General features: G+C 52.4%; 4 protein-coding genes across 4 annotated transcripts; 2 read left to right on the top strand and 2 right to left on the bottom strand.

Moving 5' to 3' along the window:
• Positions 1-128: 128 nt before the first annotated feature.
• PHATRDRAFT_bd1505 (predicted protein) lies at positions 129-1,444 on the bottom strand (the record flags this gene model as incomplete). The annotated part of the gene is made up of 2 exons (XM_002176433.1): positions 129-132; positions 228-1,444. 2 exons carry the CDS (start codon positions 1,442-1,444, stop codon positions 129-131), a joined length of 1,221 nt encoding a protein of 406 aa, XP_002176469.1.
• Positions 1,445-2,548: 1,104 nt separating this feature from the next.
• PHATRDRAFT_bd231 (predicted protein) lies at positions 2,549-3,397 on the top strand (the record flags this gene model as incomplete). Its single annotated transcript, XM_002176429.1, has 2 exons — positions 2,549-2,662; positions 3,233-3,397. Coding segments are annotated over 2 exons (279 nt in total), but the record flags the coding sequence as incomplete, so codon positions are not given.
• A 1,048-nt stretch (positions 3,398-4,445) lies between these two features.
• On the top strand, positions 4,446-8,121 carry PHATRDRAFT_bd1767 (predicted protein; the record flags this gene model as incomplete). The annotated part of the gene is made up of 1 exon (XM_002176430.1): positions 4,446-8,121. One exon carries the CDS (start codon positions 4,446-4,448, stop codon positions 6,621-6,623), a length of 2,178 nt encoding a protein of 725 aa, XP_002176466.1. The 3' UTR covers positions 6,624-8,121.
• A 1,863-nt stretch (positions 8,122-9,984) lies between these two features.
• PHATRDRAFT_bd1768 (predicted protein) lies at positions 9,985-12,766 on the bottom strand. Its single transcript, XM_002176434.1, has 4 exons — positions 12,704-12,766; positions 11,979-12,521; positions 10,848-11,473; positions 9,985-10,804 (listed from the first exon to the last, which is right to left on the bottom strand). The coding sequence occupies exons 1-4, from the start codon at positions 12,738-12,740 to the stop codon at positions 10,673-10,675; spliced, it is 1,338 nt and encodes a 445-aa protein (XP_002176470.1). The 5' UTR covers positions 12,741-12,766; the 3' UTR covers positions 9,985-10,672.

Here is a 12,766-nt window from a genome sequence, read left to right on the forward strand (position 1 = left end):
GAAGCTTCATGAGGCCTCGAACTAGGGTAGCCGACAACATCTCGTCGACCCCAACGAGTCAATCGCTCGTTTCGCCTTCAAAACCAACAGTCTTCCTTTTCTTCTTCTTGTTCGAAAGAGCAAACTGATCACCTGCATTGGTTGCACCATCCGCGCTCCCCTTGTCAGGTTTCTCGTTCGAACGACTCACGGCCGCCGCCGAACGTTTATTCTTGTCGCGAGAGGACTTCGCGGCCGCTCGCTTGGCCCGGACTTCGTCTTTCTCCTTGTCCGAGAGCTGATGCCATTCGTTAGGCGTGTAATTGCCGGCTCGAATAGCTGGCTTCTTCTTGTTAGTAGACCTTTGAGCACTCGAGATTGAACAGCCTGTCTTCTGAGAGGTATCAGTGTTAGTGAACAAGGCCAAATAATCGGCCGCCTTTGCAAAGTTAGACATGCGGTCCGCGTCGCCTTGAATTACCGCAATTCCCGAGAGCATCTTGGGATCCGTGCAATGATTGTTGCTCAAGAAGACATCCACTTTCCTGGACTCCGTCAAGGTCTCTCCATACTCGTTGAGAGTCTGGAACGCCGTCGACAAAGCATTTGTGTACTTTTCCATCCCGAAGTTACGACGCTCGCCAGTGTAGGTGGTGTGCTCGAGCACATCGAACGCAGCCGCCTTGGACTTGGACATCACCGCATCACCTTCATAGTGACTATTCAAAGCCTTGACCGCTCCACAACCGTCGCGTTTCTTCTCGAAAGGCGCAACATAAGTCCATGCTGGACCGTTCACAGTCAACTGTTTCACCTGGATCCAAACTTTCCCGTTGTCCTTGTCGAACGCCGTCCCCGTATGGGGAGTCAACAGCACCAACTTCTCGTGCTCCGTCTCAAACTCGGTATCCGGTGCAGCGACGTCGTCATCTTTCCGGACGACATAATCCAACGGCACTTTGTTAACACCCGTCACGGAGCTCAAATAGTTGACCAACAACTTGAAGAACGGAATCCACTTCGTTTCCTTCGAGAACGGAGCCGGAGGCTTGACTTGAACATCCTCCTCATCCTTCGCTTCTTCTAGTTCACGCACCTTCCTGGTGTACAGGTTTCCGATGGCCGCAGTAAAGTCCGCCGCAACAACCGGAGTCCCCTGTCGGAGACGCTCAGACACCCAGAGATGCATTCCGCTTAGCTTGTACTCCCACATCATGGGGATCGCTATCCCAGGGATGCCAGGCGCCGCCGCCACCGCAGCGTTTCCACCAGCAGCTGGCACTGCGGCCACACCATCGGTACCGCGACGAATGATCTTGCAGATATCCTTGAGACGGTCACGAGTAACCAAGCCAAGGGAGTCCATCGCATCAAAACCTTCGTTCGTAAACGCGTTCGCCGCAGGAACAGACCATCCGATCCGCCCGAGCGCCCCACGAAACGCATTAGCACCGTCAGCAGCCATGATATCAAGTACAATTTCAACGAAGGAAAGAACAACGAAACAACGTAACGCAATTCAAAAGCAGTAAACGCCATCGGAAAAAACCGCACGGACCGCAGGAGCCAACACAAGCCTCCAGGCTCGGCTACCTTCCGTTCCAGGCCATAAGTGCCACACATATCCGTGTTTGAGCAAATCCAGTGGCCCACCAGTGGAACTGGCTAGTTTTCTACATCATCCAATGTAACTCACCAATAGTTTGGCTAAATAAAAGGGAGTCATACACAATGACATAACTTTTCTAGCACGCTTATGGACAGCGGCCTTAGTATTATACGCTATCCAGCATAGCTCACCGATAAATCGGTTATGGTTTCGGTGTCATACCCAACGACAAATATCGAAATTACCAGTCATAACTTATGACCTAACCATACACAATGGCCGTCTGTTGTAAGACACACTCAGTTGGGTGTGTATATAACCTAAACAACAGTCTACTTTCACACCGTATACAACGGCAAGTTCTCGCCATTTAAGGCTAGTTCCGGCCATTCCGACCACAGCGGCTCAATACCCGTGCAATCGTTTCGATCCGTACGGTTCCGCGACCATGGGGAAGACCCATGAAAGCTGTATCAAACAAGCCACTTTCTCAACCGTTTCTCCCCACGAAGGCAAGAAACATCACCTACACATCCGTGTATGCATTGGGTCTGATAAAACTGATAAACTCTGTTAATCTCACCGTAGTGGATACGTAGGTCCATATTTACAGTACATTCCATACAGGACGTGATGATACGCAACACAAGGTTAAATTATAGGGGTTGTGACATACTACCTATGTCACATCACCAGATCCACTACCACTGGATTTGCTCAGGGCGGCGCAGCCGCTTACCGTGAGGGATGTGAACCCCGCATAAACGCTTGCCGCAGGGGTTTCTAATTCCTTGCATAAATCTCGCAGTAAACTGTAAGTCAATGCGATGAACGCGACGCCCTAGCGTGACATGAACACACTATCGCAACCGCAACGGACTCCGCTCCCAAACACTCCATTGAACTTGATCTCTTTTTGAACCTGGTCTCGCCTCGCTTTCGACCCTTCTCTTCCTTGCCATGTTTAGTTTACTGACGGGCGTTTACAATTCTTACTTGGCTTCGCCGCAATTGAATATTGTGCTCGTCGGAGCCTCCGGAACGGGGAAAACAACCACGTTGGAACGTCTCAAAGTGACCCATTTTGACCTCAAATCCACAACCACACGCGGCAGATCCGTAATGATCACCACGACTCAGTCAACACCCATTGACGCTACCGTGTTGGGATTTCCGGCAGGCGAAAGCGATACCGCGGGAGTGACGACTACGCAGCAACAACCACATTCGCCGACCCCGGCAGCACAGGGTGAACTTGTGGAAGTGGTCGTTTCACCTCGAATGATGCGTCCCGTGCATTCTCCGAAATGCGTCAGCTCCAGCGAGAGCGCTGACGTGACCGTGATATCGACTAGCAATCGACGCCGTATGTGGGTGTGTCCAGCACCCAAAAAGTACGCGCATGCGAACGAGGACCCAGACGACGATGATGACGATGTGAATGATTCCGGTACCCGACCACTGGTACCATCCACCTCACAGGTAGATCGACGGTCTTCTACGCAGGGTTCCATGGAAAGCGTAGAATTGAATATTGCCACACCCACGAGGGCTGCCGCAACAACGAACACGGATCCGAATTGTGGCAACGGCAAACCTGCTTCCAATTCCTGGAACGACGCTTCGAGCTACGATGCCGTCAAGGCCAAGCACAAAATGTTACCGCTCCACCGAATTCGACCGACTATCGGTACCAACGTGGGCAAGGTCGAGATTGGCGGAGCCAAATGTTCCTTCTACGACGTCGGTGGTCGATTACGAGACTTGTGGGAACGATACTACGCCGACGCGGACGCCGTTATATTCGTATGGAAAGTGCCCGTTTTCGACGATCACGGGGAGGATGGCAGTGATTCCGGAAGTGAGAATGAATCCGCAATCACGGCCCCGGAGCAGCAAGAACTCCTGCAACAGGTTCGCGCTGCCATTTCGGACGATGTCCCCTTTTTGGTAATGGGACACGTCTTTGACAACGCCACAACGATAGTGCAAACATCCTGTCGACCAGGCAAACTGTATTCTACCACATCCTGTTTACCACACTACCACAACCCGTGCCAGGCCATGTTCTTTGTCAATGCTCAATCCGGTCAGGGTCTGACGGCCTCGATGGAATGGCTCATTCCGTTGGCCAAGCGACAAAAAAAATTACGTGACAAGACCGCTTTGTCAGAAAGTTCGAAGGCGGATGATGTCGCCTTGGATAAGAAGTAGATCATTGTCTGTGAGTGTAGATCGCAAACCACGTGTCGCCAACGGTACGCGAACAAATCGTGTCTCGGAGAATTTGATGTAGTTTAATGTATGACTTTAGCAAGTAACCCCCAGCAGGTAGTCTATCGTAGGTCACTTTAACATGAGAGAAACTGCCTTGAACATTCATGTACAATGAAAAATGTTCACTAACATTGTTGTCCCATTTGACAGAGTACTGAATTTCTTTGCGCAGGACCAATGCGGATACCGTCGCAAAAGAGAGCTAGCTACTAGCTAGAGCTTCGTGTCCAGGGCGCAGAAACCGTGCTTCGTCGCCTACGAAGATACCCGGATATATATTTGCGAACTTCCGTAGATCATACGACCTTCTGTCTCGTACGTTCACTGAAAATAGGTAGGTACACCTACCTACCTATGCAAGGCGTTTCGAACCGACGGTGTTTTCCTTCGGCAAAGGCGTGTAGACACGACCGAACGAACGCATCCGTTGATCGAACTACTTTGGTATCGAACGCGAGTGTGACCAAAATAGAGCCAGAAAGACGCTGTCAATATCACTTGCGTACACTGTACCAGTAGTAGCACACTTTTCTCGAAAACATATACAGACAACACAATCACACATACATACACACAAGGCATGACATCGTACGCGTACAGCAACTGGAGGAACGGTGGAGTAGATCACGGACCCCGTGCAAAATGCGACCAAGTGGTGTACGAAGCCATCGCCAAGGGACTCGAAATCGTCGTCCACAGTCGCAGCAGTTCAAATCTCAGCAGCAACGCTGCTACTGCTTCTGCTAGCAACGCCAGCAGTCGATTCAACTTACACGTGAACGAGATTCCGGCGGTACGGACGATTGTCTCGCGTTGGCGTCATTCCTTGCACGTCCCGATTCGGGTAGACGTCTATTTTCAGCACGAAACGGACGCTTCCCGTCGGGAGTTGCTCGAGCGTTGGTGCGTCGAATACATACCAACGACGATGGAACGCTTTCGAACGAGAGAGCCGGGCGTTCCCTCGGATCCCATTGTCCAACTTCGCCACGTTTGCAAGCGTATCGTCATTTGGTTGCGCACGTTGCACTGTTGGAGTCGTTTGTTGCCGTCGCAAGCTTTCCGTGTCGGCGGATCCAATCAAATAGGGTTTTCTGTCTATGTCGTTTCGGACGATCAGGATGATATTGGTAGTCTAGTGGAGCAGCAAGGCTTTTTAGTGCGGCAGAATACCGCCACGATTGCGACTCCCTACGGAGAACTGGGCTGGCAAGTAGCGTATGCACCAGAGGAAGTCGTCTCTAGGCTCCTGCCCGCTCAAGTGACCCGTAACCTTTCCATTTCCCCACGTATCCCACGCGTTGTTTCAGCATCCCGATCCATTCCTATTCACAGAGGTGGCGCCGAATCGCGAATCTGCGACGACGCCCATCACCACTACAGCACTACCGTCGATACAGGCATTCCGCAATCGGCACCCGCGCACTTGGCCATGGAAGACAATTACTGGGAAAATCAACAACGCCCCGCATCTGTGCGGCAAAATACTTACGATCCCTCCCGACTCCACCAGTATCACCGTGCTCATACCGAAATGGACGACACGCCTCGTCGTACTCAAAATCACGGTCTATTGGAACGCCGCCACACGACTGTTGGACAAGAATACGATGTTGCCACCAAGACAGATTATGGCAACATTTACAGCGTGGACGACGAAAATGACAAAAAACCAGCGCGAGTACTGTCGGGTCTTTCACTGGCGCTCTTGGTAGACGACGCTGTTCGCAGTGAGGAAAATCCCGAAAAGGAAAAGCGTCGGGCTGCACTTCATCAAATGCCACCTCATGTTTTGGAACAACAATCTCATTCACAGCCTCCGAAACCTGCTGCTCATCGAGCACAAGGCGAATATGGCTACGGTTACAACAACCATATCGCATGGCAAGCCATACATCCCTCCAGTACGCATCCCACTGCAGGTCGCTCGTTGAATCGATCGCCCTCGTCCGATCTTGAAGCCCGATCGCTCAGCACAAGTCCAGCCCGGTTGGGCTCAACACCCCCGGGTGCGGCCTTTATTGGGAGCGTCGGTACCACCGCTACGAAAAACATGCAACACTTAATAGCGCCACGTAATTCGTCAGCCCGGAACGATATTGCCGTCGGTACCGCTGTTACGCCTCCTTTTGCTTCGCGGCCCGCTGGATTCGCCCATGAACCCGCTCCGATGGCCGCTTTAACAGAACAAGCCAATTCGGTCGTGGAAGCAATACCCAAAAATCACAATGATGTTTTACCTCCACTATCTCTTGATTTATTGCATTCGAGTCCCTTTCAGCAACCACAAGGTTCCTTGATATCTTCACTCGGTGGTTTACCTGATTCTGCTTTGCATGGATCAACCGATTTGCGTCGATCGTTGTGGAATCCTTCCTCGCATCACCCTATGTTACCTTCGTCCTCTTCGGGGTATGACATAACCGACCCGGACGAAATGCCTTTTGCCGTGGATTTACCTTTCCACAACCCAAATGGAGCCTCAACAAAAAACCCGGGAGGTTTTGAATCCAGCGGCAACGGAAATTCACTGAGTGCGTCGGCTGCGATTGCCTCGTTTGCCCACCAGCGACGCTTGCAATTATTCGACAGCTGCACCGGCAGAAGCGCCAACGTGGATGACCTGACTTCTCAGCTAGCCGAATTGCGAGATTTTGGTGCGTCGATCAGCGTAGGTGTTGGCGGACCGACAAGCTCTGCACATGGATCGGAACATGATGCGGCAAGTACGACGACGCCGATTAGTTTGCAGACGTAAAGCGTAAGCGAAACTAGAGCTATGACAGAAGCCATTGCAAGAATGCTCATGACAATCTTAGCGATCAACTCGCGACGCACTATGTCTTTACTACCTAAGTGCATCCCAGAACGGCTTTCAGAAAACGCGGAATCCCTGCACAATTCCCATAAGGAGTGTCTTGCAGGAGTGCTGGTGTATCGGAAAAGCCCGCGCCGTCAAGCAAATCTCTCGCCTTTTGTTCCCCAAATAGCTTGACAAAACCAACTATCCAAGGCCGGAGTTCATCGCTTACACCATCTTGTATGGTGGAATCGCGTTCCCAAAACTTTCGGCCGCGAATACTGCTCTCTCGTGTATCAGGACGATGCGAGTACGCCGACCAACTTCCCAAGTAATGATGGATCCGGATGTAGGCGTTGTTGTTGTATTGCGGCGGTTTGCAAATTGGGAGTACGCGATGAATCCACCGGATATTTCCTTTGCGCTTCGGGTATCCCATTCCTTTCATGTTCGGAACTTTAGAAACATCAATGAAAGATTTTCCAATCTGCGCATTCTTGTGGTCTTTGTGATATCTCCATCGTAACGTATCAAATTTTTTTGGATTGATGGTTTCGGGAATATTTTGGTGTAAGGTTTGTTCGGAGCTTTCGACAGCACTGAATAAAGTGCGATAGGTTGTGACACATGCATTTTGATAGTGCTGATTGACAAAGGTTTTGTTCCCACGATGGGCTATGACTTCACCAAGAATTTTCAGTATTGACCCCGAATCCTGTATTCGATCAGCGGCATCACTTACCACTTCCTCATTTATTGCGACATATTCATCGACATCGTGGAAGCTGACCCAGGTACGGCTTACATGCTGCAGATGTAACCCACATTTTTTGTAGAAGGCTTCCTGGCGCCGAGTAAAGAACTCAAATCCATTATTCCGCTTCCCCAACTCTTCAAGGTCTTTGTCCATGATAAAATCGTCGTTCCACACTTCAATCCTCATCATTGATCGCCAACGATCCAGAACACTTTCGGGAGATGATCGGCTCTTTGGGTCCGGCAAAATAATAAGATGTCGTAGCGGCATTGTCAAGTAGTGGTATGCAATCCACTCAACCAGTCTTGGATTATCATCCATAACCATTAGACATGCAGAGAAGCTTTCTTCCTCGCGCTCAGCGAATTTAGTACTGTTATCACTAAAATTTTGGACAGGCAAAACCTGCGTCTCTAAATGGAGTTTCGATGAATAAATATTTCTCATTTGAGCCGGAAGCCATTCCTTCTTGCTTTCGTAACAATTCAATACTAACGATATGCCAACAAGCAAAGCCGCTTGAGTCAATCGCTTGAGTTGAGATCTCATTTCGATGTACATCCACGTACTATTGCTGTCCGGAAAGTCACGTGGCTATGGAATGGATCGGAGCCGATGGCCATGGTCGGAACTTCACTACGATATTTGTTTTTACTTGGTTTGGGGATCTGCCAGTCCCCTCGAAACTGGTTTTTACCAGGTAGGAAGAAAAGAAAAATGACCGTCCGAGGAGACTTTGTGATAGGTTTACTTAGCGTTAGCTGTAAATCCTCTTAGCGGTAGATATTTCGTTGGGGATGATGATGCGGTCTTTCCGTGATGTTTCTGAATTTTGATTCTCTGTGAAAAGGCATACTAAAATGCATTGTGTGGTAAAGCCGGTTACAAAAAGAAAGGGTTATCTCGGGCGTCCGATATTGCAGCGAAGTGACCTTGCGTCATGATATTTTCAAAATCCGACATAGACCCGTGTGCCAACCCAATGGTATGACTCACTGTCAGGGGTATTTTTAAAATGGCGAGCGTGAAATTTTGAGTCGATTGCGTAATTTAAAATTCAAATTACTCTAAGGATTCCGTATTCGAAGTCCACACTTACAGTCACAAACCGCCGTGTATAGCCGATGTTGATAAGAGCCTAATCAACAGTTTCGTCCACAAAGCTCATTGCAGTTTTTCTTTGTGAGCTAAATTCCCTTACCGAATGGTGTCCTAACACAATTTTTGAACTTTAAATGAGAGCTATTGGAGAACACAAAACGACGATGGAGATCACAGTTGAGGAAAACGATGAACTACGAAGATTATGAGTCTACACTGTACTCTTGGATATTCGTAGGGACTGTGGGGCTGTGATTCGTTGTGTGTGGGACGGAAGCGACTTGGTGTTTAGCAGTAGGCGATTGAACTTCTGGTGAGACGTTGTCCTTACTAGGAGTTGGATCAACACACCCTCGCTGCAAATGAGAAGTTGCTTTGTCATTGGTTGGTGACTGTTCGAGAAGGTAGTGCGAGCGCATTTTGCGATGATGGGCGGGAGAATGATGCTTGGAGAAATAGTCGGCCAAATTCGTGAGGCCGGGTCGCCAGTAAATAATAAACTGTTTTTGCTCGACGCGGTCTTTAACCCAGTAGAAACGCATGTCAATGGCTTTAGAACGTCGTTGCTTGATGGTTTCGTTGGCAATGCCGGAGGCACAAGCGTTATCGGTCTGAATAGGGGTAGGTGGCTGAATGTGGCCAAGCTCGTCGAGAGTGACCCGGAAAGCGGTGGCGTCCTTGGCGTTGTAAAAGAGGGCACCAAGTTCAGCTTCGGTGGCGGACGAAAGAACAACGGACATGATGGAGCTATGCGTGTGAATGGCGCCATTATTGGGAGGGTTCGGATCAGTCGGAGCGGGAGCAGCATTGGGATCTTGGGGTCGACTGCTGAGGAAAAAATGACCTGCAGCACGAGATCGGGCTTTCGACTCGGAAAGGTAGGAAGCGTCACTATGAATGTGTAAACACATGTCGCTAGCCTGAAACCGTACTGTAGCGTGTGGGTGAGTGGCACAGTAGTCAAGTAAATGTTCGGCGGCGTGAAGGGTCGCTTGGGTTGCAGTTGACTGTGCCGAGGCCAGAGTGCCGAGAGCCACGAGAATGGTCGAGTCGACAGCCCTAGCGTAATAAAGGAGGGTTCCGATGATTTCTTGCAGGTGGGTCTTGTCGGATGCATTGAGAGGCTCAGTGGTATCAGGGACTGGTGTGAGTTGAGTTGCAACGCCATAAGTTGGAGGAGTCCAAGGGTGAGGCGCATGTTGAGGCGTAACAGGGGGCGATCGTTGGAAGCGGGTTAGGGCTTGGTCGATGTAGTCGGGCATGGACATGTCGAGGGTTCGACGCTCATAATCCCAAGCAAGTGTAAGTCCGAGATAACGAGTGCCGGCCCAGTCTATGGTGATAGTGTAAAGTGCTTGGAGAGTGTCGATAAGGTGCTGAGCGTGTTCAGTGCCAGTGTATTTCACGCCAAAGTCGTCCACAACTAGGGTAAACTGAATAGGGCGCGTGACGTGTCGAAATAGGCCAGCGGTATGCTTCGTCTTAACGTAGCCGTGCGAAGCAAGGTGTTCAACAAGACGATCGTGGGCGAGAATACCGGCTTGGGGAAGGCCGTACATACCTTTGCGAATTTCGACGGTAACAGAGTTGTTGTGAATGAGTGGAGCTAACTGGTAATGAGCCATGATGGTGGGAGGGATATCGGGAACCGGGATGCGCATGTATTCGTACCGAGCCATGGGGGTGCCAAGATAGAAATCCTTGATGTCAATACACATAAACTTGGCGGCGGGCGTGGAGAGGACGCTATTGAAGAGGATCTTGGCTGTGGTGATGTCAGCAGTTGGGGTGCTAACCTTTCCTGGGTACTGAACTAAGTTGCCGCCAACGGTAAAGCGGATGCGCTTGGGTTCCGATTTCTGAGGGCGAATACTGGCTACAATGCGCAAGTAGGTTGCCTTGCGACCGGGAGGAATGGCATTATGCGCGATGAAGTGCATAGTCTGGCTACCGGTGGTACTGTGGGGCGGGTTACCTTGAGTGAGGCGGCCAATTTCGTTGGCGGCGGCGCGAATCCAATCGGGAGCGTCGGGGCCGGAGCGCAGGTGCCGATATTCCAATGAGGCGCCGGTTGCGGGGTCGACAACAGCGTTGGCGGAGGCCGGGACAAGAAAGGGTCGGGTGCGGGTGTTGTGGGGATGCGCCGGAACTAGGGTTGGGGTTGCCGTTTGTTTGCGTGCTGTGCGGCGGCGACGGCCGGGGTTACCGGTGCGAGAGTGATAGGTGGCCATGGGGGGCACCCTCGGAAGTGCTGCGGCAGGAACGGGCACCCTCGGAAGTGCTGGGGCATGTTCGGCCGTGACGAGAGGGACGGCAAAACGGACCTGAGCTGGGGGGGTTGCTGGGGCAGGGGGACGGACCGGAGGCACCGGAGCGGGTGCAGGGACGTCGTCGGCTGGGGCGGCCACAGTGGCAAAGAGATTGGCGAGGTCGGTAAGGGCCTGGTGCTTGGTGGCATCAAGGGGGGCAAACGGAGACGCAGGGGAAGGATGCTGGAGGGCATGGACTAGGTCACGGGCGGCGGCCAGGGCGCGGTCGGTGGACGAAGCGGCGGGCATGGGAATGCGGGTCGGGAACCAGGAAAGGGTGTCAGCAACACGTTCGGCACGTGTTTCCGTGATCCAGACGCGATGGCAGCGATAATGGTTGAGAGCGGGGCCGAGATACCAACCTTCAACAGCATGGGGGGCCCAGGTTTCGCGAACAGCAGGCTTGACATGAACTAAGACGCGAGTGCCAGGGGGAGCGAGCGGGGTGCGGTTGTAGTCGAAGGCACCGTGAAGTTGTGCGTGGGCGGACAACTTGGGATTGATGCGGGAGCGACGAAGAAGATTGAGGGTAATGAGGGCTTGGGGAAGGAGGCGGTCCCAAAGGTGCAAGGGAAAATCCGGGTTAGTGGTGCAGAGACCAGCAATAAAGTGGTTCTTGAAGGTGCGGATGGCCCGTTCGGCTGCATTACGACGGTGTAGATGGGGGGGTGCCAGCTGAAAATCCACGTGCTCGGAGGACATGAAGGATTGGAGGGCGGTAGAGGCTTCGTTGTCGAGGCGCTGAAGTTGTGGACGCAGGCCGCGCTGGGTAAAGAGAGCGTGAGCACGTTGGTATGCGGCCAGAATCTCGGGGCCGGACTTGTTCTTCATGAGTTCGACATGGATGGCGTTGCTATCGTAATCGTAAAGAACGAGCATGTCGTTGTGGCCGGCACTGGAGGGAGTGAGGAAACGGCCCGGTTGGTCCGTGTAGATCTGACCGGTGACCCTTTGGTGGGCAACAAAGACATGGTGGGTGCGTGCGACGGGGGGGGGCGTCGGGAGGTTCAAGGTCAGGCACAGCGGCGGCAGGTGGGTCCGTCGGGATGGGGAAACCGACAGGGGGAAGCTTGGTGGAGCGAAGGTTCGCGCGTTGTTGGTCGAGGTGGCCCTTGACCATGGCAGGGGAACTAGGTGGATACTTACGGACTTGGCGGGAGGAAAGTTCTGGAAAAGTCGTAAGATGGCCGGAGTCGAGGGCCTGGCACCAGGTTGAGAGAGTCGGGGAGAAGAGCGAGGCATGAACGAAAGCAATGCGGTCAGCAATGGGGGTGTTGGGAACAAGAGCGTGGGCGGTGGCAGGAGGCTGGGCAGGGGTAAGATCGAGGTGCCAGAGGCCGGTTGTGGGTGCACGAGTGCCGGAGAGGAGTAGTGTGGTGTCGCGGTGGATCTCGAGGCTAGTGGCTGAGAAAGTGGCAGTGCAGCCGTCGTCGCAAAGTTGCCCAATCGAAATGAGTGGGTGCGAGGCAAGCCCGGGGAAGATGTGGGCCTGGCAAGCGGAAGGGGAGAAGCCAGGGAGGGCCAGGGTGGCAATGTGGCTTGAGCGGAGGACGGCGCCGTTAGGGACACGGACGGCAAGGCTGGGATTCGCAGGACGTTTGTCGGTGTGGGGGCAGTTGATGGTGATGTAATGGCCGGTGCAACCGGTGTCGGCAATGGCCGAGGTATGGGGACTAGGCGGGGAGGGGACTACAGATGAATTAAGACTAGTAATATGATTTAAATAATCGGTATTACTAGAGTTAACCATCGGCGTAGCCGTCCCTCTTTCCTATTCAGGGGGCTTGGGAGCCGTCCAAACCTTGGTGGAGCCGCCGAGAGTGTTGGCGGCGGTCGCGTCGTCGCGATGGCCAGGGGCCTTGTTCTTGCACGTGGCGCTGGTATGGCGTCGGTTTTTGCTGGTACCATGGGTCCAGCAGTAGGTCATGTCCGGC

The sequence above is a fragment of the Phaeodactylum tricornutum genome, genomic scaffold (genome assembly GCF_000150955.2).
Source record: "Phaeodactylum tricornutum CCAP 1055/1 PHATR_bd_38x36 genomic scaffold, whole genome shotgun sequence".
NCBI lineage: Eukaryota > Bacillariophyta > Bacillariophyceae > Surirellales > Neidiaceae > Phaeodactylum > Phaeodactylum tricornutum.

Bases quoted from the DNA above. Each gene is read 5' to 3' on its own strand.
- PHATRDRAFT_bd1768 (XM_002176434.1), bottom strand. From the start codon at position 12,740: ATGGTACCAGCAAAAACCGACGCCATACCAGCGCCAC. The intron at 12,522-12,703 runs GTGCAAGAACAA...ATTCATCTGTAG, and splicing joins CGACGCCATACCAGCGCCAC to TCCCCTCCCCGCCTAGTCCC. The intron at 11,474-11,978 runs GTAAGTATCCAC...GTCGTAATGCAG, and splicing joins ACTTTCCTCCCGCCAAGTCC to CCGAACGGGCCATCCGCACC.